Source organism: Takifugu rubripes, chromosome 9 (genome assembly GCF_901000725.2).
Source record: "Takifugu rubripes chromosome 9, fTakRub1.2, whole genome shotgun sequence".
In the NCBI taxonomy this organism is placed as follows: domain Eukaryota; kingdom Metazoa; phylum Chordata; class Actinopteri; order Tetraodontiformes; family Tetraodontidae; genus Takifugu; species Takifugu rubripes.
In genome coordinates, this window is record NC_042293.1 from 9,898,301 (window position 1) to 9,924,141 (window position 25,841).

The window sequence follows — 25,841 nt, forward strand, 5'->3', positions numbered from 1 at the left end:
GCGTCGAGGGGGCGTGGCCTTGTTCTGCTGCAGCGGAGGAATATGACATGGGGCTGAGCGAGGGAGAGGGAGAGAGCGAGACAGCCTGTTAGGAATTAACAGTTCGTCAGAGGTCTGAGCTGAAAACCTGACGATGGGGAGTCATGACTGAAGACACAACGGTAAGACACAGGCACGGTGTCCGTTATTGTTGTGGTCCTGATCGCACAGAGCCCGACGGGCCCATTCGTCGGCGGATTTGGGGGCGAACACAATAGGCTCCATCACTGCAGACAGGTGCACCTGCCTTTATGCGAGTACGTGCCTCGATGCGTTCAACTTCAGCTTCCGTACGAAGATCCCAAATATCAGGTCGGAGGCAAACACGGCGAGAGGCCACAAATTCCATCGATGCTTTGAGACGAGTCCACTCGGAGTTAAACATGTAAACATGGATGTGGACTGCAATCTGCATGCTTAGACACAGAGATTTGTGGAGAATATACACAAGAAATGTGCCGAGGATGTGAATCTGTGACAGCTGAGTGTATGTTTTCTGACGGTAGAAACAAATTAGCTTTCCGTGGCTATAAAGCTTTGAAGCTCACACTTTCCTTTAGCCCTATAAGATAAACGATGTCCTTTCGGCCAGGTAGCATCACATACATTATGATGAGATGCATGCAAACCATGTGTTTTATGTAATAAGTTGTATTCTGCATGCACATGTTTAATCTGGCGTAGCCTCACTTCACAAGCAGATGCCCCTTTCTGGTTTATTTCTAATCTGCACATATATGCTTATCCTATATTTCCTCCGGGCTGCAAAAATCTGTTAGCCCTGTAAAGATGGAGCACTACAGCCTTGTTTAAAATGCTTAAACCCATGTTCATGTCTCTGGCAAAGACTTATGTAACAAAACATTTATTGTGTCAATATTAATATGCCATATCTGAGCTGGGCGCCATGGAAAAGCTCTCATTTTCCTTCTGGTCATTTGAAATATGATGATCTACACATCAACTTGATATTTAGTCGCCTGTTAACCCTTTCCTTAGTCTTTACGCGGCCTTGTTGGACCAGCAGTTGCACGGTTGAGGACAGTTCCAGTAGACAGGGCGCCGACGAGGAGCCCCGTTCATCGCTGACAGGCCTCGCCAGGCCCTGCCCGCTTCCCACCGGGCTTCTGTGTGGCGGGGGACTGGGAAGAAGCCGCTTGGCACCTGATCAGTGATCACAGTGGATTCTGTCGCTGTCACTGACATTTTGCTGAAAGTGGACCAAAATATCACCGTAGCCGTTGAACCCGATTGGGCTTTTATGCCCGTTTCTCCGAGCAAAACTGATTCTTGGCCGATGGAACGTGGCCTTTCTTTACAAGCATCTGTGCCATTTACCCAGCATTTCTAAAGCCGTGGTTACATGAACATACTGTAGACATGTAATACTCAAGGTTGAACAATGACCCGGGCGTCACGTTCTGGTCTTATTGTGCACATTGTGCGCGGCACAGCTGCAGTCATCATTAGACAATAGTTTAAAACCATCAAACTAAATATCCTACAGTTCCAAGCCCCAGCAGACGGGCCTCTTTTCTCTTCAGAAGAATCTCTCGTCATTTTAGCCGATTCCTTAAAATTTCGTCCCGTTGAGGAGATGGAATCAGTCAAGTGGTCGCGGTAATCACGGACCAATCACCGCGGCCTCTGAAGAGGGTCCGGTTTTTCAGACAATCTTGACAGGTGGGGAAGCAATGTTAAGTGTTCTGTCTGCAGGCAGCTGCAGGTCAGCCAGAGGCCACTGGAGGGCTGGAGGGAGTTGTCTCAGAGCCCCTGAGCTGTGCTTCTTTTTAAGTCTCTAAACAGGCGTTGGTGCCAGATTGGGGAGCTGAAACGCTAGCAATACAGATAATTACCCTTCCACTTTTTTCACAACTATCTGCGGCCTTGCCCTAATTTTATTTCTTTAAACGATCTCCACCGTAGCTCCGTCTTTCTTTGGGTTTTATCTGGTTGAATTCTTTTTGAATTCCATTGAATTTATTCAAATCCAGCAACCCTGGATGTGCCTGACTTCTAATGACGTGCTAATCCTCCTACAGTAAAGAAAACTCCGATATGTTAATTTTGTTGCGATGTCATTGTCATTGAAGGCTGGATTTTCTCATGTAGTGTGGCCTCAAGATAAGATATTTGTGTGGCTCTTTAATGGCATGCAAGGCTGTGTTTCTGAGCCTGTTTACACTCGCACCCTAACAGAAACATTTCTTAAACTTGATCCAAAGCTAGCAAAAGGAGCAACAGGAGATGGACGCTTGTGTTGGCCAAGATGACTTCCTCTGTGCCAGCCATTTGTCTGTAATCCACGCGACAACATGCGTCCGCAGCACCTAAATGCATTTGTGTTGCCGAGTCTCAGACTGAGCTGGCTGCCGGACAAGTTTGCCATTGTAGCAGCCTCAAACGCAAGGCCCGACGTGCACACCAGCCACCCCCCCACACCCCCATCCTTCCTCCAATCAGCAGGGGAACAGTTTCTAAATTAAACAGAACACTTGCGCAGGATACCCTTGGCGGCTCCATTTAGATGCGCGCGGCCCCACAGTGTAGGTCATTTTCATTCATTCAGAAAAAGAGGTCAGCCTTCCTTCCCCCTGTAAAACCCAGCTGCATTTGTTGGAAACTTAATGCATCTCCATTTTGTGTCTGACTCAGGTTATATCCACTGAAGGCCATGATAAAAGAGCGGCGCGTGTCAGGCTCCGTCGTTCAGTTTGAGCTGCTTTCATTTCCATAGGGAAACAAATGCTGCTGTGTCTGTCAGCTGCTGCCCTTGTTCACGTCCTGTTAAATGTTTAACCAAATCTGGAGATGATTCTTGAAGCCCATTTCAGCCTTTCAAATATTTTCCCACCTATGTTTTCTGAACCAATCCGAGGTAGAGGAGCCACTTTATATTTTTATGGTTTGCCACAGAGCTATGCTATTCTCACGCCAACGGCACTTAACAGGTGGAACATATGTTGGAGCTTCATATGTGGTGGAGGTCGGCTTGTTCTCTCCGCAGCTTCTTCCCTCCCACTGCTTTTATTCCTCCCCCACATTCTGAGCATGCTGAAATCAGAGGGCTGTTCAGCGGTGGGTTCGGTTACACCACCTAAAGCTTTGAATTCTGCCATTCTTGCCACAAAGTCCATCATCTACTGAAAAAATAAACATGTCCAATATCCCACTGCTCGACCTCACAAAATAATTTAATTTGCTTTAAATTATTTAATTCAAAGTGCACATATTGAATAATAAATACCATCTTCAAAATTAATCAGACTGTACTTTGGCCTGTACTTGAAATCATTTGGATTACTCAACCATTTTTGGACTTAAATGCATTTTCGTGAAGGTTTAGTTATGTCACGTCTCTCAACGGTGTACCCAAACCCTCTAAGCAGTCTCTCTCATATCAGAGACTGCAAAAGGGGATCCCCTGGACAGCATTGTTACCATCATTTGGGGCATGAAACCTTTTTCCTTTACTACCGTTAGCAGGTATCCAGTCCAGCCCCTTCAGCTACGTAGCTTAGCTCAGTATCTTGTAGTGAATGGACAGTTAGCCTAACTTTTCAACAACAGTCCAGTGTGCTGGTGTGAGTTTTCTATTTAGTAAATAGGAATAATTTGCCATTGGATGTTTTAACATATTATTTCAGAATTGAAGGTGCATTAGAAGTTAACCACTGATTCTCAAAAAAGGTTTCGAGGTATAATAATCACTATACAGTAGTGCACCACCCATTCTTCAACCGATTTAAGCTAATTAGCAGTGAGAGCTGTTTGCATGTGTATCTGTATCTTTTTACATTCATGAGCTCTTTACTGCCGGCTTCACCCACTCGTCTGTATGTCCACAGATGTGTGTGTGCACCCACAACACACCCGGAACCACCTTATTCACTGCAGATATTGGGACATGTTCTCTCTGAGACAACGGTGTCAAAACAGTTTCTGCTGGTTCTTATTGAGGCTTCCGAGGTGATAATGAAAGTTTCCTTTTGTGCTGAGGTTCAGCCACAAATAAAGTACAGTATATGCTCGATATTCTAACAGTTCGTGCAATTCATTTTTTTAAAGACTTAAAAGTCTGGGATTTAGTCACAGGGATGTTGTGCAATCTTTGGCTGTAACTGAATGTTTTTTTTTTTCTGGTGCAAACATGAAGTGATGAGTTTTGAAAAGAGAGTTTAATGTGAACTGTAACTTCTTTTCTTAGCCGTACTGTATGAGTGTGGCTCCATTTTACATCTATTTTTAATGTATGAACTAGCAAAATGATAAATTCACTTAACCCAGATGAAAGGATCTACAGTACTGTTTTATGATACGTGCAGAAACTATTCTTAATAATGTTAGGATCAGATCCTCTGCTCAACATTTAGATACTCTCTCCAAAGCTAAATCTGTGCTGCTGCTGGGTCTGTTTATCTCACATAAGGATTCATATTTATTCTGCACATATTTTCGTGTTTATCTTTATCTGCCTCTGAGTTTATGTGTCTTAAGATCCTCATAGAGTCAACAACCTTCTGCTTTGGTCAAACATTGTAACTCTGCATGAAAAAGACAAGGTTCATGCTAGAGGAACTGACATTTTCAGGGTGTTGTGATCTCTGTGACTCCCAGCAACTTGCTCTGCATTTGCCTGGTTGCTGCACGTTCTAATCTCATAATTTGACTGGACTTGTGAGGTCCGGTTTACTATCAGTTGCTTTGCTTATGGGATGTAGGAAGGAAAACAACACTCTGATTATGTAAGGGCCAAAATGTCAATATTCTACGAACTATCAGAGCAGAAGGAAACTCAGAAATTGATCATCCATTCTTCTCCATCTTCTACAGAAGCTAAGAGATCCTCTAAGTACTCTGAATGTTGTCAAATTCAGCCTTCATCGGAGCTGATATGAAATATTAATGTGATGATGCATTTAGTGCAAAATCAAATTGACTCGGCTGCCTGCATGTGATGTGCTGGCAGTGTGCAGTTCAGCAATGAGATGCAGAGTGACATTATTGCTCTCAGCAGCAGCTTTTTTGGGTTTTTTACCATCGGAATATGAGGTGAAAATATACACAAGTTTTAATCAAGAGGGAAAGAGATTGATTGATTTAGTGCATTATCTGACACACATTTCGGGCTTTGACCTCTCTTCTTGGCCTCCTGTCTGCTCTTTTCTTCGCCGTCTGGCATCTGAAAGTGGAGGCTTAGCTGCTGGTTCCACGGGGGCTCAGGGTGTCGGGAGGTCAGAGATGATAACTGCTGTCTGTCATTGTGGATGGCAGCTAGAGTCCCATCAATGAGAAGAACATAATGGAGGGAAGAGAGGAGGCAGCCTCCCGAGTGGTTGCTGAACTGGTTCAGCCAGTAGGGTAGTGAGCAGCCAGTTGCAGGCATATTCTGGTCGGAACCCCTTTTCTCTTTTATTTCAAAAATATATTTCTGCACAGCTACACGCTTGAATAATTGCAGGATGTGAGCAGTGTCATCTTAGTGAGCGGTCTTCTGTGTTCCGTGGGGACGCGCTCGTCCTGTCCGCGTTCAAATTTGCAGAAACGCCGACTGTCGAGCGCTGGTTAATGTTCAGGCGGTTGCACTCCAGAGACAGGGATCAGGGTGGTTATCTAGTTGAACAGAGCGGTTGGAGCCAGCCTCCGCTTGGCCCCCGTGAACAGCAGCTCAGCTCACAGGCTGGCAATAATAAAGCCACAGCTGGCCCAGTGGAGCTCTTTATCTGAGCCACAATGTAAGAATCTATCCTGTAGGAATCCCAAATATTCTCTCCAGCAGAGGAGTGATCAGCCCCTTTAACATTTGAACCGTTTTTACTTTCTTTTGAACATTTGGCTACTGCCTGTGTCTAATTTTTTTGCCATACACCAGGTTTGATTTGAGAGATTTTCATCTCGGAAGCTAAACTATGCTATGTATTAGTTGTGATTGTGAGAGTAATATCGATGAAACGCCAGAAATGGAAGTACCAGGATGTGGGTTGTGCTACTTTCTGTTGACCAAAATACAAATTTCACTAGCACAGTGAGGACATTTTGTCTAGTCCTTCAAACCTTGAAGGAATGAGAGTAAAGAGGGTTAGAACTGGGTTTTGGGTAAAGGTCAAGGTTATATGTTTAGGTGTGATGGTTCAGGTTAGCATCAGCGGCTAACGTCAATGGAAGGTCTTATTAAGCTAATGTGTGTCTTAAATGCCCAGCCATTTTTTTCCAGTGATGGAGAAGATTATATGTGCGGAGTGTGTTTGTACACCATGTTCACCTCCCACCTGCTGTGTATCTGCCTGTGCATGTGGGCGAGCAGCGCTCACTGTTGAGATGTTGTCTCAGCTATAACTCTTCCCGTTATTGTCACGTCGGCATATGTTCACGGAAAGATGGACTCGTGGAACATAAAGGACCGAATGTATGACACGCATTTATGATAAGCCACGGGCACTCTGTTTTACTTTACTGGATATTCTATGAGTAAAGGTTTTCTTGTTTCTGTTGTTCAGACCAGACTGTTGACTCACTGGTCGTTTACAGTATCAACCTCAGATAGATTTCAGCATGAGAGGAAGTGTTGGGGGTGGGGCTGTTTGTGTCTTACGTTACTGTGAGCTTTGTAGGATGGACTCATCTCAGAGAGGACATTTAAAAGCATATGTGCTTGTGAAAGTGGAGACCTGATCAGAGGCTCCGACTTTTAACATCCTTCAAACTGACCCAGGTACAACTACTGTTATATTGTTTACAGGGTGTCTCGAAAACTAGACTGATTGTTAGATGAGAGAGGTATTAAATCTTGTTATTCTTTTATTTTAACATTACTCGTCTTGAATTTGATTAAATCTCTCTGCAGGGAAACATCCAGTAGCCCCCCCGGGGCTCATTTCTAGTAGATTATACATGATGCTTGTGCTTGAATCCAAATTATGTCTAGAAAATTGTGACAATTTGGGTATGAATATTTTAAGCAAGCGTTTTATTCATTTATATTGACACGTTACAGACACTATTTAGAGTGCAGGTACTGTTTAGCTGCAGCGGCTGATGCTGGAGGAGAATGGTGGAACGCCAGCGCTGACGAGCACAAGCACCGTGCCGAGTCAGTAGCGCACAGGAGGTAAAACCAGAGAACATGTAAGTGACAGCGACAGCATTTGGCTGCCAGGCCTCCCGTTTCCGCCAGTGGTCTGAAACCACCTATTCTGAGAGCAGATCCTCAAACGAAGCTGAAGGCTGTCTGTTTTCTGCACGCTTATGCATGCTCTCACTAATCAGCAGGTGTGGAAGTGTTCTCCATCCTCTGTGTTGTTACTTAAGCACCAACTTTAATGTTAGGCTGGTTAGTTACACATTAGGAAGGCGGCATTTGCATGTGGACTCCGATCAAGCGCCGCGCCACTGTGTCACTGTCTGTTTCTGCCTGTCTGTTTCAGGGTTGTCTGCCTCCCCGCCATCTTCCTCACTTCCTCTGAAGCCATGGACTAGAGCTGCGTCTGGTGCTGACAGTCCCCCGGTCATCAGATGGCTTCTCAACACACCGCAGCAAAAATACAGAAAGTACGTGTGATGAGCAACAGCAGGTCCGGCGGTCATCGTCAATTGCCCTCTCACTGACAACTGCTTATTTTTGACGGAGCCACGGCTTTATCTTTCAACAGGAAAGATTTCGGCAGACGTGCACAAATGTCACCACATATTCTCTCAAGCTCTGATGGCTGCAGGAACAAAGCTGGTTCTGTCCCACTTTTTGCTCCACCGTCCAGAGTTGAGAGGCTGGATCGGGTGGGAGTCGTTATTTACAATCACGCCAGTTATGTGTGATGCCTGTCTGGCATACAGGGGCTCCAGGGAAGGATGAGTCTCGCCAAATACTTGACACAACAATTTGGTTTCTCACCAAATCTTTTTTACAATTTAAGTATTAAATTGTGTCCGTTATCCAAACGTCAAAGTTTTATATGAATGGTTTTATTGGAGAGCTAGCATTAGCCACAAACACAATTTCTTAAATCATCAAGTCATTGGGAAATTCAACATCGCAACTCTTGTAAATTGATGCAAATGATTTGCTGGAAACTGCAAATGTTTATTACGTTCCAACACAGCTTTATGATTAATAAGCTCCAACACGTCCAGCATCGAAAGCATCTATCTCCCCGCTTTTATAACATCCTCATATTTGTTAAAGCTGAAGCCAGTGAGTCTGTGACAAATATGCAAATGATGGTATGATTAAGAGGAAGCTGGACTCTCCCATCTTCCTGTGGCCCACAGAGAAATAACACACCAGGGGGAATATGAGTCATAATAGCCACCCACAGGGAAAGTGATCTCAACAGCTCCGCACTTAACCGAAGAGGTGAGGGTGTGACTTTTCCTAAACTGGTACAAACTTTAGTAAAGTAACTGTCCTGTTTGTTCCAGTTGCATAAATTGTGTCAATCAAAACCATGTAGCACAGTGCTAATAGCTTATAGTAACGAGGTAGCAAAACGACAGCTCGGGTGCAGCCTTACATTATTAATAATTCAGAGATAAAGTTGGTCTTGAACAGAAGATTTAATAAGAATCATTTTTAAAAAAATGTAGAAGTGTCTTTATTCGTCTCTGTGTTTACCACGAAACAATAATTGATATCGTCCAGAAGTAGAAAACATAACAATGCGCTGCAGCGTTGAGGGCCGCGTGCTGCGCTGGCTCGCGGCGCTCAGAAGTGTGGGCGGATGATCTGAATGTCACTAGCGTGCTTTTTCACTCCTCCTTGGGTCAGAACTTTGACTTCAGCGTGCATAACGTGTTCAGTGTGCTTCTGGTGTCAGAACCACAAACCTGTGGGTGTGTTTCTTCACCGACAATGCTCTGAACACGGCGCCTGTGTCACCCACGCAGCTACAGGCAGAGAAACAGCGGAGTCATTTATTCCGTGGGACGAGGGAGTGCCCCCTATAAATGTTGATTACATCCTAACAAGGCGATATTTGCTTTTCATTAGTTTACAGCACGCTGTTGCGTAGACGGCATGTCATCCAGCATTAGTCATGTGAAATAACTTCATACTGGATCACCTCCCAGTTCAACTCCGAGCAGAAGCAGAAACCTTTAGCTGACATTTAGTTTCCAGGAAAGTGTTGTTATGATTGTAGGCATGTGGCCAAAGGCCTCGGAGGAAGCAGGTGCACCCTGGGCAAGACCTCTGACGTCTGCTATACTGGACAAAAACACAAGAGCTAACAGCTAGATATGATCACGACTAGTGGAAGAAAGTTAAGCTGAAGTCTTATTTGTCATGGAAACACCTGCGACTCTGAGTATACTCATAAGGGGCCAGAGTTGTGCCACTGTTTTCACACTGTTAATGTGTGGGTGGTTGACTGTGAAACCATGTTCGAGACTCACTGTCCGTCCTGTTGTTCATCCAGATGAGAACGTGAAGGCTGGCGTCCACCAAGGCCACCGCTGCACCTTGGGCAGCGCACGCACATGATCACATGACTCTGGACATGGACGCGGTCCTGTCAGACTTTGTTCGGTCCACGGGGGCTGAACCGGGTCTGGCTAGAGACCTGCTGGAAGGTAAGAACCAAATTCTGAGCGTCCGAGGAAGTTTATTTAATCGGGCGGATTCCTGGTGGGAGCTGTATTGGGAGGAGCGGAATAAGAGAGGAAATGAGAAGAACAGGAAAGGAAGCACAGGAGAGGAGAGGAGACGGGCGAGCCAGCTTGCTGATTTAGAGGCCAGTGTGATGGTTTTACGAGTGCATTCCCCTGGGAGAGCTCTGCGCCCATTCACTGGAACTCATTGAGGAGCAGAGTGGTCCTGGCAGTTGTGTAGCTAACATATACACTCCTTCTGAGGGAGGGAGATACGGTCTAGAAAAACTGTCCACAATGGTCATTCGATATCAAAAGACAAACTTCAGGCACCAGTTTCAGGACACTGAGTCCTTGTACGGAGAAACAGAGTTCTGTCTGTTTTTGCATAAAAGCACACTCCACCTTAATCAGTCCTCCATTAAGGGATAAAATCCTCAGACTGTGTGCAGAATGGTGTGTCCTGGAATTCTTTTGTGTGTGTGTGTGTGTGTGTGTGTGTGTGTGTGTGTGTGTGTGTGTGTGTGTGTGTGTGTGTGTGGCATGCAGCTGCTGTCTGGTCTGATGAGTTCAAATGTGGGGTGTCAGTCTGACGGTCTCTCCTCCTCTGTGACTTCGCTCTGCTTTGGCGCAAAGCCGCCAGGGCGTACATGTGACACTAACGGGCATCAAACAAGACACTGCACTCAGACAAAGACAGATGTGGGCAGGGATGTCCTATTTCAGTATAATGCCTGCTGCTTTCTTTCTGCTGGTAGCTACGCTCGCCAGGCCGGCATCAATCAGCCTCTGTGTCCCTGCCTGCTCTGAGTCAGGAAGGTGTGAGGAGGGCAGTGCTTCCCCCTAGAGGTTGGTCTGTGTAGTGCATCGGCTGTGGCGCTAATAGACAGCTTTGATGCATCCATCATAAGGCAGATTATTTATTTATTATTTTTTTATTATTTCCTTTTGCTGACAACAGCCATTATAAATGAACCAGCTGTAACAAACCAATGCTTCCAGTGCCATTTAAGCTAATGTAAAAGCATTTGAGGAGCGTGCATTAGGCGCTGAGTGGCCATGGTGCTGGTCTTTAAGTTGCCTTTATTGGATTTTAAGCTGTTGGGTCCATGGAGTGGAATGAGTTTAGAATTGATTGGTGTGAGACACGGCGGGGCCGGGTTTCACCTTCAGGCTGCCGAGAATCATCAGTTCTGGAAGCGGAAAGAAGGGAGGACAACTTCCTGCAAGTCTCTTACTCTGGTAGTCCATTAATGTCACACAAACATGCTCAGATTACATGTAGGGACACATAAATGGCGTCAGTGCCGATTCAAGATTTACTGTTTTTCGTTTACATAAAAAGACTCACAGAGTTGTAATAACCTGGTGATTTGACTGGTTTCTCTCTTAGAGACTCAGAAACAACACCCACAGGAGTGTTTGTATTTGTGTGTTGTGCTGATGTGTCTCTCATGCATTGCCCTAATGCATATCAGGATGTTGCTGACACTTTCTGCCCACAATGTCTTTATAATTATGGAGATATGAGGTAGCACATTTTACTAAGACCACAAAATATAGCTGTTTGGTTTAAGCTAGGAATGCTATCTTAAATATTTTTTTTCATTTGTGAGACCAGTAAACGTTTGCATCAGGTCTACAAATGATGCAGATATGTAGAGTTGAGTCAGGATTTAGTTATTTTTGTACATTAGTCTGGATAGATGACTGGATTTTACCTGGCTGATACGGCAGACCAATAAGGATCCAGGTGGTTTTATTTAGTATTATCAGCATTTTTGTATTGATTGTGAAAGCATTGTTTTGTTTTTTTTAACGTAATCTGAATATCTGCACGTGTCCCACAGGTAAAAACTGGGACCTCAATGCTGCTCTGAATGACTATGAGGAGCTCAGGCAGGTCCACACTGCCAACCTGCCGCAGGTCTTCAACGAGGGCCGCTACTGCAGGCAGCCAGAGACACGTGACACGCCCACCCACGTCAGCAAGATCGACAGGCCGTGCGCGCAGAAGCAGGAGGACAATGCCCAAGGTACTTAAGCCATGTCAACACCGTCTCTTTGCTTTTTTGCTCTCTGCTCACCTATTCACCCCCCCCCCCTTCTTCGTGTTCCTTCCAGAGAAGCGTCTCTCCCGCGGGATCTCTCACGCCAGCTCGGCTATCGTCTCCCTGGCGCGGCTCCAGGTGGCCAGCGAGTGTACCAACGAGCAGTTCCCTCTCGAGATGCCCATCTACACATTCCAGCTGCCAGACCTCAGCGTGTACAGCGAGGATTTCAGGAGCTTCATAGAGAGGGACCTGATAGAGCAGTCCACCATGATGGCTCTGGAACAGGCTGGTGTGTAAAGCACAACCCACCGATGCTGCCGATGAGAAAACAGTTGTTTTCATTCAGTTTTTAGATGGTAATGAAATGCAGCATAACAGCAGCAACAAGAAATTTAGACAGATGTGAAAGAGAGAGCGAGAGAGAGAGAGAGAGAGAGAGAGAGATGGAGCACAGCAGGGAAGCTGCATAATAAGCATCCCAGATCCCAAAGGATTCATCTCCCATCAGAGCTTTGAACTCAATAATGAAGAGAAACTAGTTAGTGAAGTTTCATATCTCGGAGATCTTCTCACACAGGCGCTGTGCACACCATAGTCTTCCTCACCTCATTTCTAATTCAAGACCCCAGGAAATAATCAGGACGAACAATGTAACATTCCCTGTAAAAATATTGATGGAGCTATTAGGTTTCAGCCTCTGACTCATAGTAACCTGCAAATGCATCAGGCTCTGATGCACCACTGACATACGAGCGTGCAGCAGGACTCTGTACCTTCCGAAAAATGTTGCTGTGATGTGAAGCCCGTTCTGTGTTTACCGTTGTTAAATAAATGATGCAGCGAGATCAGTTCAGAGCATCGGTTCAGAGCAGAGAGGCAGCCTGCAGTACAGCAGCCTGCTGTGCCCAAGGCTGCCAAGCAGTCGACTGTCCCAGTGGGACGCAGGCTGGGTGGTGGTGGAGCAGAAAGTGGAGCTACTGTAAATGTGCGGCTGCGAGGGGAGACATTCAGAGTGGGAATTGTGGGGGGTGGGGGCTGGTGGTGAGGGTGCTCATGGAGAGGAGTTGTTCTGTTCAAGCACATCACTGCACAACATTCAAACTACGGTAAACATTCCCTTCAAAATGGCTTCTCGCGATGTCCGAGTTAAGATTAAATAGTGTTACACAGCGAGTTGAAATACAGAACTACACAAATTGAAATCTTTATCTCAAAATGCTTCAATTTGAATAACAACACGACAGTTTACCCAGTTATGTTTTTGTTCCCAGAATTCAAATTGTATCTTTTTGTGTGCAGGTCGTCTGAACTGGTGGTCCACCATGTGCATCAGCTGTAAGAAGCTACTTCCTCTGGCCACCACAGGGGACGGGAACTGCCTCCTTCATGCTGCATCTTTAGGCGAGTTACTCTAAATGTCAATGCAGGAAAAAGTCAGCAGCAGAGTTCAAAGGTCAAACTGTGTATTGAAGCCACAGATGCCAGCATCTGTGGGTCAGTGTGAGCACAGCTGGAGCAGCAGAGGAGTTGTCAGCTTTAGAGATTTTATATGTAATGCAATTTATATTGACAGCTAAATGGATGAAAGAATAGTTCTGAGGTCCTTTAGGTTACTACATGAAGACTACATGAAGTCTCTTGCTTGAGTACTGTGCGTTCCACAGTTTTTAATTGCCCTCATTCATAACACTATTGTGTCTTCGTTCATCAGGGATGTGGGGCTTCCATGACAGAGACCTGATGCTGAGGAAGTCCCTGTACACCATGATGAAAAGTGGAGCTGAGAGAGATGCTCTGAAGAGGAGGTGGAGGTGGCAGCAAACCCAACAGAACAAGGAGGTCAGAGGAGCCTCCATTATCATATGCATGCATCTTTGAAGCATTAATCATGTGACTGCAACGTGGTTAGTGAGAAGGAGATTCCCTGTATTTCTTAAAAATCATCAAAATCTTCAGTAATGGCAGAAATATACTAACAACAAATCCAGTACAAGTTCAGAAACCGTGTAGATACAGATAAAAATAGTGAAAATGAATAGTAATGGAGACTGTGTGGGTGAGCATCAGCGCATGTTTATCAGGATTTCCGTGCATGTGTTTGTGTGTGTGTGCGTGTGTGCGTGTGTGTGTGTGTGTGTAGTCAGGGCTGGTGTATACTGAGGAGGAGTGGGAGAAGGAGTGGAACGAGCTGCTGAAGTTGGCCTCCAGTGAGCCTCGCACTCACCTAAGCAAAAACGGCAACACCAGTGGAGGGTAAGCTGTTCTGGATGCATTTATCCCACCTTTTATTTCCCCGCAAGCCTTCCCAAATTTCCAAGACATAGATGATGTTGTTTATTTCACCAGCGTTTGCTCTGCAGGGTAAATATTTTCATTTCAAATCACACTGCAAAGCTCCCCAGATGTCTGTTAATGCTTTCAAATGCTAAATGGGGGCCCAATTAAAACAAAACTGACCTCACCATCCGTGGATTTGCCATGGAAACTCATTGTTTCCACTTTGACCCATGTCCTGTCGGATTTCTTTCTAGATTTATTGATGTAGTTGTAGTTTTCTTGTGAAACCGCGCCCTCTACCGGTCACGACATGTGTTGAAACGTGACGTGACTTCTTTCAAAAGGAATTGAAGTTGTGGGTCTCTGTGAGGTTGGAAATTCAGTTATTGCCTATAGGTGGCTTTTCCTTCATTTACATTTTACTGCAATAAAAGTTCCTCAAATACACTCTGGGCATAGCAGTAAATCTGGTGGAAAAAATGAAGAAAAACACATCTGCCAACCTTACAGAGGCAGCCGATGTTGTCTGCCTTTTACACAGTAATTGAATTTTACATGTCCTCAGTGTTAGTTTGCCCAATGTGAAACCCTCTCAGACAGAAATATTCCATTAAATACCATAATTGGCTCATTTAGTCTGATAGTTTTAACCTCTTGCTGCGTTGGGCTGTTAAACAGTAATCAGGTTAGGAATGCCTGATAGCTCTGGTGTGAGATGAGCCCCCTAAATAGGATGTGTGGGATTCACATATTAAGAGGCTCTTTATTAGAGTGAATTTGGCAACGTGGCTCTAAGTGTGGCTGGCAACTTAAGTGTTGCACATCCCTGGTGGTTGCATGCCTGAGAGCTCTGCCTCTGTTTTTTTTCCTCTCTTTCCCAGCCTCCCTGCCTCCTCTCCCCCTCTGACCTTCCTTTAGTCGAATACAAGTATAAACAGAAGTATGTTTGGACTTTGTTGATCCCGCTGGTCTGGCGCAGATTTCCAGAGGGCGGCATGAATCCGAGTGGATCAGATTAGATTACGATCAGCAGGGCATTTCTGTGTTTGGCCACCGTTCACATTCATGTGTGTCAGTTCAGGAAACTGTCACTGTAACCAACAAGCCTGCTCAGTTACGGGTTTCTTTGTTCTTGTCCAAAGGGTGGATAACTCTGAGGATCCGGTCTACGAGAGTCTAGAAGAGTTCCATGTGTTTGTGCTGGCCCATGTGCTCCGCAGGCCGATCGTAGTGGTGGCTGACACGATGCTCAGAGACTCAGGAGGAGAAGGTAAAAATAACCACCATCTTCTTTCTCTCAGTCCGAAAAAGCAGGACAGCGTTACTGGAGTTAATGAATTGTTTTGGTTGTTTTATGATTGGAAAAATAAGAAAAATCATACAGTAGAATAAGATGAAAATATGTTATTATTGAGATAGATGGTAGTTCAGACTGTGCACTGCAACTGCAGGAGCGCAAGATCACAAGATTGACTCGGTAATTACGCAAGGATAAGGCCAAAAACTAATTTTAATATGATGCCTCCGTACGGTGCAAACAAATATTACATTTCCTTATTTTTCTGCAAGATGCACTTTTTCCCATCATCGTAGCTCCTGCTGAGTCTTCAGAACTCTCAATTCGAGCATCATAAAGTGGAATTTTTGATAACATATAGGTAATCATTGCTATAATGTTTCTAAACATAAGCAGATACAGGTCACACGAGAAATCTACAGTCGCTCGTGAGCGAGCACATCTTTGCTCTAGAGCTCAGGCAGTGTGTCATGGTTGCACAAATATTCGGCTCATTCTGCTCCATTCTTTTTAAATTTCAGCCTTTGCTCCCATTCCGTTTGGAGGGCTCTACCTGCCACTAGAGGTGCCTCCGAGCCGCTGCCACTGCTCCCCCCTGGTCCTGGCCTACGATCAGGCTCACTTCTCAGCACTGGTGTCCATGGAGCAGAGAGACCAGCAGCGAGAGCAAGGTAACGTCTGTACCTCACACCAATAACAGAATTTCCACGTGTGGCCGTCAGGTATTCTCTGCCTTGAGCTCTAAGTGGGTAAATTGGAAGATTGAGGGCGAGTGGCTGTCTGTCCTGCTGGAGGTGAATAATGTATGAGGCGGCAGTCTAATTACCTGTGATCCATTATTAAAACAGAGCAGTTGGCAGTAGGAGCCAGGGAGGGAGCCACATAGGGAGCGGACAACTGGCCCTTTCTTCATGATTTATTGCACATTTATAAAATTACTCAGTGTTGTTTGTTTCTCCCTCCGAAGAACGCTCTTTGAGTCTAATCAGATTTAGTCCGTTCCAGTAAGCGTGCCTGGTTCCGTGCCTGCGTCTCACACTGGATTCTGTGACACACTTCCCCCTGAAGATCGCGTTAGGCTGCGGTCAGAGTGTGCTGACTTCTCTGTTTTGCTGTTTTTGTTTTGTTGTTGTTCTGCCTACTTGGATTCCGGCGTTCCCGCTGCTTATTCTCAAGGTCAGGGTAATCCTCGCACGCAGCTCTTTTAATTGACAAACAGAGAGTATCTCCTTGACAACCAGTCCTTGTAGTCACAGCACTCTTGTGTGTTTTACTCAGTGGAGAGAATTGGCTTGTCATCTGCGTGGGCAGACAGCCAAGTTGGTCTTTTTCTCACTCCTGAATACACTTGTGTGCACAGTTTCTTCGTTCATCTCTCTGTCTTCTTTGTTCTATTGTGCTTAGCATGGAAGGTCCTATTCTCAGGCCCATAAAATCCAACCTAGTTATTAAGTCTTGGTACGATGACTGTAGGCTGGCAGACAGAAGTGATTACTAACTATTTAAGCTATTTTATGCCCTGAAGTCATTCTCTTTTAATGCCAGTGGTCCGAAAAGGCCAGCCCACTCCACAGTAATAACCGCTGAGCTCTCTCACTGGAATTTGTTGGTTTCCTTTTTCTTGTCCACCAGGTGGTGCCTGTGCCCAAAGAACCCGCTGCAGCTCCAGCGCCACACACTGCATGACTGTACTCTTTTACTCTGGTACATTGTGTCCTGTGAGAAGTTCAACGTGTTTTGTCTGCAGTCTCCTTCCTGGATGTTATGAAAACACTAAGCTTGGTGCCTTTGCATGTCATGTGATGAGTGACTATCAGGCAGCTCCCATACATGGTTCTCAGCTCAGGTTTCTTTGCATTTGTGTCCTTTTCTAGGTGGGGGTACATATATTTTTAAAAAATATTTCTAAAGTTGTTGAACAGACAACACCTAAACAACACCTAGACAACCTAAATTCTCCCCTACAATTAGTTCAGAGTGTCCCCAGCTTGGCCCTTACGCCTGGGCCACATCACCACATATGGGCAGGGTCACAGAATGTTTTCCCCCCTCCCAGACAAACCAGACCACCCCTCCCTGACAGTCCCGCCAGTGTGTGTGGATGTCTCAGGTGGAGGGTTTTCGCAGCTTTCCCCCCTCAAAGACCATCCGACCCGCCCGGTGGCCTGGTGTGTGTGTGTTCAGGTGCCAGAGGCCGAGCTGGAATACTGGCCCTTTCTTCAGCTCTCCGTATGGAAGATTATACAGTAATCTGATTCTAAATCACCCTGACAGACCCATGCTCCTGCCGCTTTTGTGGCTTGTTCAAGTGGCTTTATTGATGTTGGATTTTAAAAAACAAAACAAGGGAGGGGTAATATGAGTGTGTTTTCAGAGTCGGGTTAACCTGGATTCCTGTGCTCACAGGTACGGTTTCGGTCAGAGCGTTTGTGTTCACCTGCAGTGTAATAAAGACTGACCTCTGTAAACCCTGTTGGCCTGGACTTTTATCCCCGCTTGTGTTCCTGTGGTTAAAAGGCAAATGAGTGGGACTGGCCTTTTACTCTGCAGCTATTTCAGACTTTGGTCTCCATACTAAAACACTTCAAGGTTTTCTTTGGCGTTTTATCATTGACCCAGTAATGCCCGTTTCAATGAAGTACTTTTACACCTTTTACACAAGGACCACCTACGTAACAGCGCAGTGAAACCATCTACAGCTTTTAAAGCGTGAGCATGCATGAATCTGTTAAAGCAGCAGTGTGTAATTCAATCAATATGGCAAAGAAAATTGAAATGCTATTTATTTCTGGTCTTGAATTCAAACATATTGCTCTTCTAATTAGTACCATGGCTGAACTGCGAAATTCTGCGGCGTAGAAGCTCAGCCTTATTTATATGCGTGGCTGCTGTTGTCTCTTGTGAATTGGGCTCTTTAAGTCTGCAGCTGTGCAGAGTGACCGATGTCAGGAATTCAAATTTGTGCCTTTCCAGACAGTACAAATTGTTCTTGAATCACAAAACAGGGGAAACATTGGCTCAGTGTTGCCACTGTGAATCAAAGCTTGTTATGAGTGTGTCTGTCCTCCAAAGGGAGGAAGAGAAGAGGGAGTTGTTTCTTCGTGACAAGATGCAAGACTTCATAAGCATTTAGCAGAAACTGAAGACGAAGCCGTAGTCCGGCCATATATAAAAGCCTTTTTAACCTCCACGTCAGCAGTTTAATAGCAGGTTAAAACGATTTTCCTCCCTCATGTTGCGCGAAAGGTTCCACCCACGAATCAAAGATGCAAACTTGCAGCTACGCCACTGCGTGCACAGCTCGCATACCACAGAGCGCTGTGATGTCATCCACGCGTAAGCTGTGGGAACTGGTCGTTCAAGGACAGCAAAACAAGGCTGCCAAGAGGGATTGTAAATACATTACAGCTCATTTTAGTCCCGTTGAGCTCAATTGGCAGCATTGAAACTCAGTATCTGGAGCAGTTCCAGGCGTTGACAACAGCTAAACGCACACGAGCAGCTCTCCCGAGATGGCAAGAGAAAAGGATACTAGGCCAGGACCCCACCTCTAAGAACTCCCCGTGCCTGGTGCGTGACCCGAGGAGGAGCCGGTTCAGTGTGTTTGTGATTATGTGTTCAGCCAAGTTCAGATACCTAAGAACCGACAGTTGTTTATAGGGAATAACAACTAATTCAGCATCACAGAAATTACGGGTCAGGGTTGTGGGGGTGCTGGAGCCTGTCCCATCCTTCATGGGTCGACAGGAAGGAATACACCCTAAATAAGATGCCAGTGCATTTCAAGCTACACTGACACCAATTACATACAAACGAATTTAGACTCAGTATGGAGTCTCCAGGCACTAAACCTGCAAGACTTACTCTAAAGGACCAAAACTGCTGCAAGTAGGATAGGGGTGTGTTTTGGGCATTTTGGGACAAATTCCCAAATTGTTTTATGTTATCAGCAGTATTAATAAATTGGTTCAGTAACAATAACAGTTTCAGATACAAACATGGTGCCTTAGAAATTAACTGGACTAATTAACTGGACTAATCCTACATTATCATCGTTATGTACCACAAACATTTTGACAGTATGGATTTGACCTGCAGCTTCATCAGGGACACGGAAGGGCCTGTTGGTGTCTGTGTCTCTGTGGTGCCTGCAGAGCTGTGCAGCCTGTTGGCAGTGGAAGAACCACTGAGGCAGGGAGGTGACTTTATCTTCCATCTGGGGCTGACGGTGAAGGCTTGAGTATCCCCTGTTTAAACAGTCGACTGTCACACAGTGTCCACTACGGGGAGCCCAAGGGGAGCTGCCATATGGGCCGGTCGGGCCTGCACAGTCGCCAAGCTCCCGTTTTGATTGGCAGTCATGCGTTCACTCACATCAACGTGTTCTCACCCGCCCTTTGCACACTCGGGTAGCTGTCTGTTTTATGCTCCGTGCCTGTGATTAATGTAGAAAACCTCATCATGGCTGTCGAGGCTGATCATATCTTGTGGAATGACTGAAATTACTTCAGCTCTCCTTTTGTATGCTGTGTTCCTGCATCTGAGCATGCTGGTGAATCAAATCATGTATTACAGGTTCAATTTAAATCCAATCAGCTTGTTTTGAAGGTTTGGCCTTCACTCATAACAGTAATTATAACAGTTTGTACAGAGGGTTTTAAAAATGCTTCATCAACAGCAAATGGCTTGGGTTGTGCTGATAGTATTCTTCCTCTTCTTCGGCTTCTCCTAAAAGGAGGGTTATAACGTCATTCCCACAGGATTATGACTGTCATTTAAAGTGTCCTCATCTACTCATCCAAATAAAGTCACTTTATTAGTTCTTGTCTTTCACCATTTCCAAATTCAAGGTTTGATGTAATGGTGTAGAAGTGTCCCCACATATCAGTAATATGTCTGTTGAGAGCAGTGCTGGGAGAAGAAGCAGATCTACTGATAAAAATGTAATAACGACACAGTCTGGGGACAATATCTGTGCATAATATGCTGTTTGCTCTGGAATCGGGATATGAAATCATCAGCATTATAAGATCATTTTAAAGCTCTAAAGAGTTCTCCCAGGCCTGCTGAGTCAGCTTGAGTGACATTTACTTCCAAGTCTAAAGAATGGATTGCAGATAGAATACACCTTCAGTATCCTTTGCCCCACCCTGACATGCACGCCGGGTATTTATTCCAGTGTGTCATTGTGGTGTCACCTAAGCCGAGGCTGCACTGTGGCCTTGTGAGGGAACGGGTAGCGTGCCATGTAGTGTCCACTGTTAAAACTAGACCAAACTAACCTTCTGATAATCTCCTGTCTTCCAGCTGTTATCCCTCTGACTGATTCCGAGCACAAGCTGCTGGCACTCCATTTTGCCGTGGACCCTGGCAGAGACTGGGAGTGGGGGAGGGACGATAATGATAATGCCAAGCTCGCCAAGTAAGTCCCTTACAGTACATCACTAGAGGTCGATGCTTATCAACAAAGCTCAAACATGGAGGCGCTGGCTATAAAAGCAGCCCCAGTGAAGGGTGAGAGCATAAAGAGTGCAGGTCTGTCAGTCTGTACATGAGGGCGACTGAGTGGGATTTAACTCTGACCAGGCGACTTCAAAAGAGTAACAGACAGGGAACAAATTGTGAGTCACGTCTGTCATCCATAGGGTTTCCCAGGGCTGGTCTCACTAGAGTGAGTTTATGTAAGCGTGTTAGTTTCCCATTCCTGCCGGTCGGAGGGTTTCATTTAACCAGCTGCAGTGCGAACATTTACAGAGGGATGTGGTCGAGGTTTTTTTTTCTCAGGGTATTTTCGAGCGTGACTTGTCACTGACTGAAAGCATCTTCTCCTGCAGTCTCATCTTGTCTCTGGAGGCCAAACTCAACCTGCTGCACAACTACATGAATGTAACCTGGATACGAATTCCATCTGAAACAAGGGTAACTGTGTTTCTCTCCCCCGCACACATGAGTCCCGTTTGTCATGGTTGGTTAAGCTAGGCGAGACTCCTCCACTTTCAGTCATTCTGTATTTGCTGTAAAAATGCTATTTCAAACGTGCACATTTGAAAACATCCTCTCATAATGCAGATAGGTTTTTAGCACATTAGTTTTGGAGATTTTGAAGGGAGTGGAGTGATTGTGCACATTTAAGCAGCGACCGCAGTTTTAAACTGCTCAGCATAGACATCCATGAGATAGATTAGCTAAAAAAAGCTAAATGAGCTATTTGATGTTTGGTTTTTTATTTGGGTTATAGCGCCCAAAGATAGATTTTTGTATTTATTTAACCTCTCTATGTTTAAGGGAGCAGTTTTATGTAAGATTATTGTGTTTGTCATCCCTGACCTATGGCTCTATTCTCTGTCCAGGCTCCCTTGGCTCAGCCAGAGTCTCCCACAGCCTCTGCAGGTGAGGATGTGCAGTCTCTAGCCGAGTCTATGGACTCTGACCGCGAGTCTGTGGGCAGCAACTCTAATGTCAACAGCGGCAAGCCCAGCAAGGAGAAGGACAAAGATAAGCAGCGCAAGGACAAAGACAAGAGCCGTGCTGATTCTGTAGCCAACAAACTGGGTAGCTTCAGCAAAACCCTGGGAATCAAGTTGAAGAAGAACATGGGAGGTCTGGGTGGCCTTGTACACGGGAAAATGAACAAATCTAACTCTGGCTCAGGTCGTAGTGGGGAAAATGGTGGGGAGAAGGTGAAGAAGAAGGAATCCAAGGCAACAAAGGGAAGCAAAGATGATTCTGGTCATTCTGCCAGCTCCACCTCTTCAGAGAAGGCCACGAGTCCCTCCCCTACAGACAGAGACAGACCTCCCAGTTCCTCCCCCACAGAGAGACAGGACAGTGCGGGGCGGGCCTCGGGGGACAAGAGCCTGGAAAACTGGAAGTACAGTACTGATGTGAAGCTCAGCCTCAACATATTGAGGGCCGCCATGCAGGGGGAGCGCAAGTTCATTTTTGCAGGCCTGCTGCTCACCAGCCATCGACATCAGTTCCACGAAGAAATGATCAGCTACTACTTGAGCAACGCCCAGGAGCGCTTTAGCCAAGAGCAAGACCAGAAGAGAAAGGAAGCCGAGAAGAAGCCCCCCGCCACGAGCGAAGCGGCGGTCAAGAAGCCAGAGCTTGAGAGCGTCTTCCAGAGGGAGAGATCGGACAGCTCCCCCCCAGAGAGCAGCTCTCCTGTCCTGCCCCACCACTCCTATAACCACACCTCGCAGCCCGCACCGAGTCTCAAGATGCAGGGCAGGAACAGTCCCACCCCCGCAGCCGCTCTTATCTCTGCCCCGGTCCCTCCTCTCACCCCTCCAACAGCCTCCCACCACATCTCCCAAACCCCCGCTCCTTACTCTTCTCCCAGTATTGGTGCTAAGAGACCTGGGCCCATTCCTGTGTCCGCCCACTACAGCCATACTCCGCCCATCCAAAGGCACAGCGTGATTCACTTACAAGATGTCAAAATGCAATCCTCCATCTTCCAGAACGACCCCTATAATAAGCCTGTGATGGGCACCCTAAAGACATGTGCCACCTACCCCCAGCAGAACCGCACACTCTCGTCCCAGAGCTACAGCCCCGCTCGACTGTCGGGGGTCCGCACTGTTAACACCATCGACGCCCTGGCCTACAACATGCCTGGCGAACACAAGTCCCACACCTACACCAACGGGTTCAATGCGGGCGACATTCAGGACTGTCTGGAGTTCGCCGACGAAGACAACTCATCTCACACTTGGCTCAACCAAGACAAAACCAAAGGGCGGAGCTCTGGAAGCCCTTTGTACTGCTTTCAGCAGCGCCGCTGCAAAAAAGAGAACTGCTCCTTCTACGGGAGGCCCGAGACGGACAACTACTGCTCCTACTGCTACAGAGAGGAGCTGAAACGCAGGGAGAGAGAGAGCAAAGCGCAGAGGCCTGCATAGCCATCACAGCCATTCCAGCTACTTGTCAGCAAGGCGGAGGGAGCCTGGAGGACCAGCACCATCTGCGCCCTGTAGTAACATGGTGGAAAACAGTCCGCTCTTATGTTACCCGACACCCTTCCCTTGTTAGTGAAGATTACTCCTTTATGATGGGGGAAGCAGAACTTGCAACAGTGAGCAGCTTTGGCCAGAAAATGTTTCTTTCCCCCACCCCCCATCTCATGGAACTTAGTCTTTTACTTGTTTTAGAGTAAAAGTCATCTCTCTCTGTGATGTAATTTTCTGTATGTGAGGAAAGGTCTTTATTTTTCAAAGTAAAAAAGACTTGCATCTTATCAGGAGGGAACATTTTAGATCTTCAAATCAGTTTAAATGCAATACCTCTGCTTGTTTTGGGTTGTTTTTTTTAATTTTCTTTTCCTAAATTCTGTAAAAGTTGTAGTTGTTTTGCAATCAGAAGAAATTTGTTGGGAGAATATTAGACTTCAGAGCAATAAATTGGTCATTTTTGCTATATCCTCTCCCAGTTTTGTCTATGCACCAATAATATATCTACTGTAGGGTAACCGTGTCTTGTAAATTGTAAAGGATTGTCACAGTGTGCTTTTTTTGTAAACAAATCTGAACTACAGGATTTAAACCGTGTAAGCATTCTAGATTGGACTGTTGGACTAGGGTGACATGTAAAACTCATTTGCTCAATGTCCTTTTTTTCTCACTAAAATTTGGACTAAGTGTTCCCATCATTTCCCACTTCTGCCCATAGTCGACCACCTAAAGGCCACTCGCACTGCCAAACCGGCTTCTTTCAAAAAAAGTGTGTAAATGGTTTTGTTGCCTACAGCGAACAGTATATGTGGGATGAAATGCTTCTCAAATATGCAGTGTTTATCGTGAGTCTCTCCGAGTCGCCTATTAACTATTCGGTCAGCGTGTTAGATGAGAAAAATCGTGATTAGTGAGTGCAGGCTGATGCCTGTTTGTCTGGTGTGTGATTCCGTGTTCCCTGCACACAAAAAAGAAAACACGACGTGCAATCATGCTAATAGCACTATGTGGTGACCTGCCGTACCGTCGTGTCACCGTTGCAGTGTGATTGTCTGTTCTTCCACATCAAGAGGCCGTTAAAAGAAGCACCTGCTGCTAAGAGCACCTCAAGCCTTTGTGATCATTAGTGCTTTAACCAATCAGAGGTTTTTTTTTAATAAAACCCCGGGGCCTCCAAGTGCTTTCTGCTCATCCGACAAGACTGCTGTACAGATGCAGTGTTTGTGTTTGTTCTGGTGATGCTTGGATAACGTCCCATGCTGTCTTTAACTGTGTCCTGGCCAAGGATGTCCACTGCTCCCTGGGTTCGCTTCTGTCTCTCGGCCTGTTCACACTGCAGTGTTGCTCCTCTTTGTTCCTACGTGACCAGTTCATGGACTCTCACCATGTTAGGAGTGTAAGATATGATTTTTGTATTCCTTTCAGAGTTTTACACTACTTTAAATTATTAATTTGCACATTAGGTACAGATGTAAATATAAAAAATAGTTTATTGTTACAAACACGATGTGTCTGTGTGGGTTTTTTAATCATTTCAGTGTTCTTCAGTTGCAAACACACTAATATTCATGCAGATTAAATGCATAAAAGGCCAGATAAATGCAAAAAATATCCAGGATTTCTGCTCCAAATGTGGGTCAAGCACCAAAAGAGGCTGAGTTCTACTGTTCCTCTAATGCAACCCAGCATTTTTTTCCGTTATGAAACCCTTTGAATGGTTATTAAACTCACATCTGTAACAGAAAATCCTTTTAAAAAGCCAAACGAACCAAATCCTGATATCTTCAGTGGCGTTGCCTCAATAGTTTTTTCCAATTTCAGAACCAAAGAAGCAGCGACGGTATGGTACTCCCATCATCGCTGCACTTTTTTAGGGCACGGCTGATGGCTACATTAGCCCCACCACAGAACAGAGACGATTCATCTTGTTTCAGCAAAAACAGCATGAGGGGGAAATTTCCACTCAAATCAGTCTGAGGTTAGAAGGTTGAAATTCTGGAGAGTGAACTGCCAAGTAGGGCAGCATTCCAGCCTCCTTTCTCCAGGGAGGCTCCTACGCCGGCAGGGGGGTCAAAGCCACGCGGCCAAACTGGCTTCGGAAAATCTGCGGGTGCCTGTATTTGAAGTGCCCTCCATCCCTGCCGCCGCACAATCTGGTGAGCGTTTGGACCAAGTCTCCAATCAAGACAAATGGCACAGTGAAATATGCGCGCATGAATCCGTTTAACAAATTAATCATGTTGGAGCTCAACGTTTCGTGATTTTTGGCTGACGTTAAATTAAAGGCATGGTAGAAAGACAAAACACTGGCTTTACCCTCCCGGGTCCAGGTTTCATTAATTAATAAAAATATTAAGTTCCAGAAATGCTCCTTGCAAATCCAACCTGGATTTTTCCATTGGATTTTGAGTTCTGTACTTTGCTTTTTAAAAACATTCTGTGTGGCTTCCTGCAGGCTGCTTCAGGTACCAGCTGTCTTGTGCATCAGCATCTCTGCTGGGATTTCCAAACCTTAAAGGACCATTCTGAGAGTTGGACCCACAAGCTAAAAGCAGGTAGCTAAAAGAGCTTCAGCTCTGTTTCTCAGACCAAAGAATTGGATGTTTACTCTCATTTCACTCTCCCATAAAGGTCTGA

At 45.6% G+C, this 25,841-nt stretch overlaps 1 protein-coding gene across 4 annotated transcripts; it reads left to right on the forward strand.

The window, feature by feature from the left end:
* Positions 1-13: 13 nt before the first annotated feature.
* Positions 14-24,706, forward strand: otud7a (OTU deubiquitinase 7A). Of its 4 annotated transcripts, XM_029841256.1 has the most exons (14): positions 14-161; positions 7,464-7,587; positions 8,305-8,389; positions 9,450-9,603; positions 11,472-11,657; positions 11,746-11,964; positions 12,975-13,076; positions 13,387-13,514; positions 13,816-13,928; positions 15,095-15,222; positions 15,771-15,920; positions 20,557-20,671; positions 21,084-21,168; positions 21,600-24,706. In XM_029841256.1, the coding sequence occupies exons 4-14, from the start codon at positions 9,519-9,521 to the stop codon at positions 23,154-23,156; spliced, it is 2,868 nt and encodes a 955-aa protein (XP_029697116.1). In that variant the 5' UTR covers positions 14-161; positions 7,464-7,587; positions 8,305-8,389; positions 9,450-9,518; the 3' UTR covers positions 23,157-24,706. The 4 variants fall into 4 exon arrangements, with proteins under 4 accessions (XP_029697116.1, XP_011605674.1, XP_011605675.1 ...); XM_011607372.2 differs by lacking the exon at positions 8,305-8,389; XM_011607373.2 differs by lacking the exons at positions 14-161; positions 8,305-8,389 and adding an exon at positions 6,649-6,751.
* Positions 24,707-25,841: the final 1,135 nt, after the last annotated feature.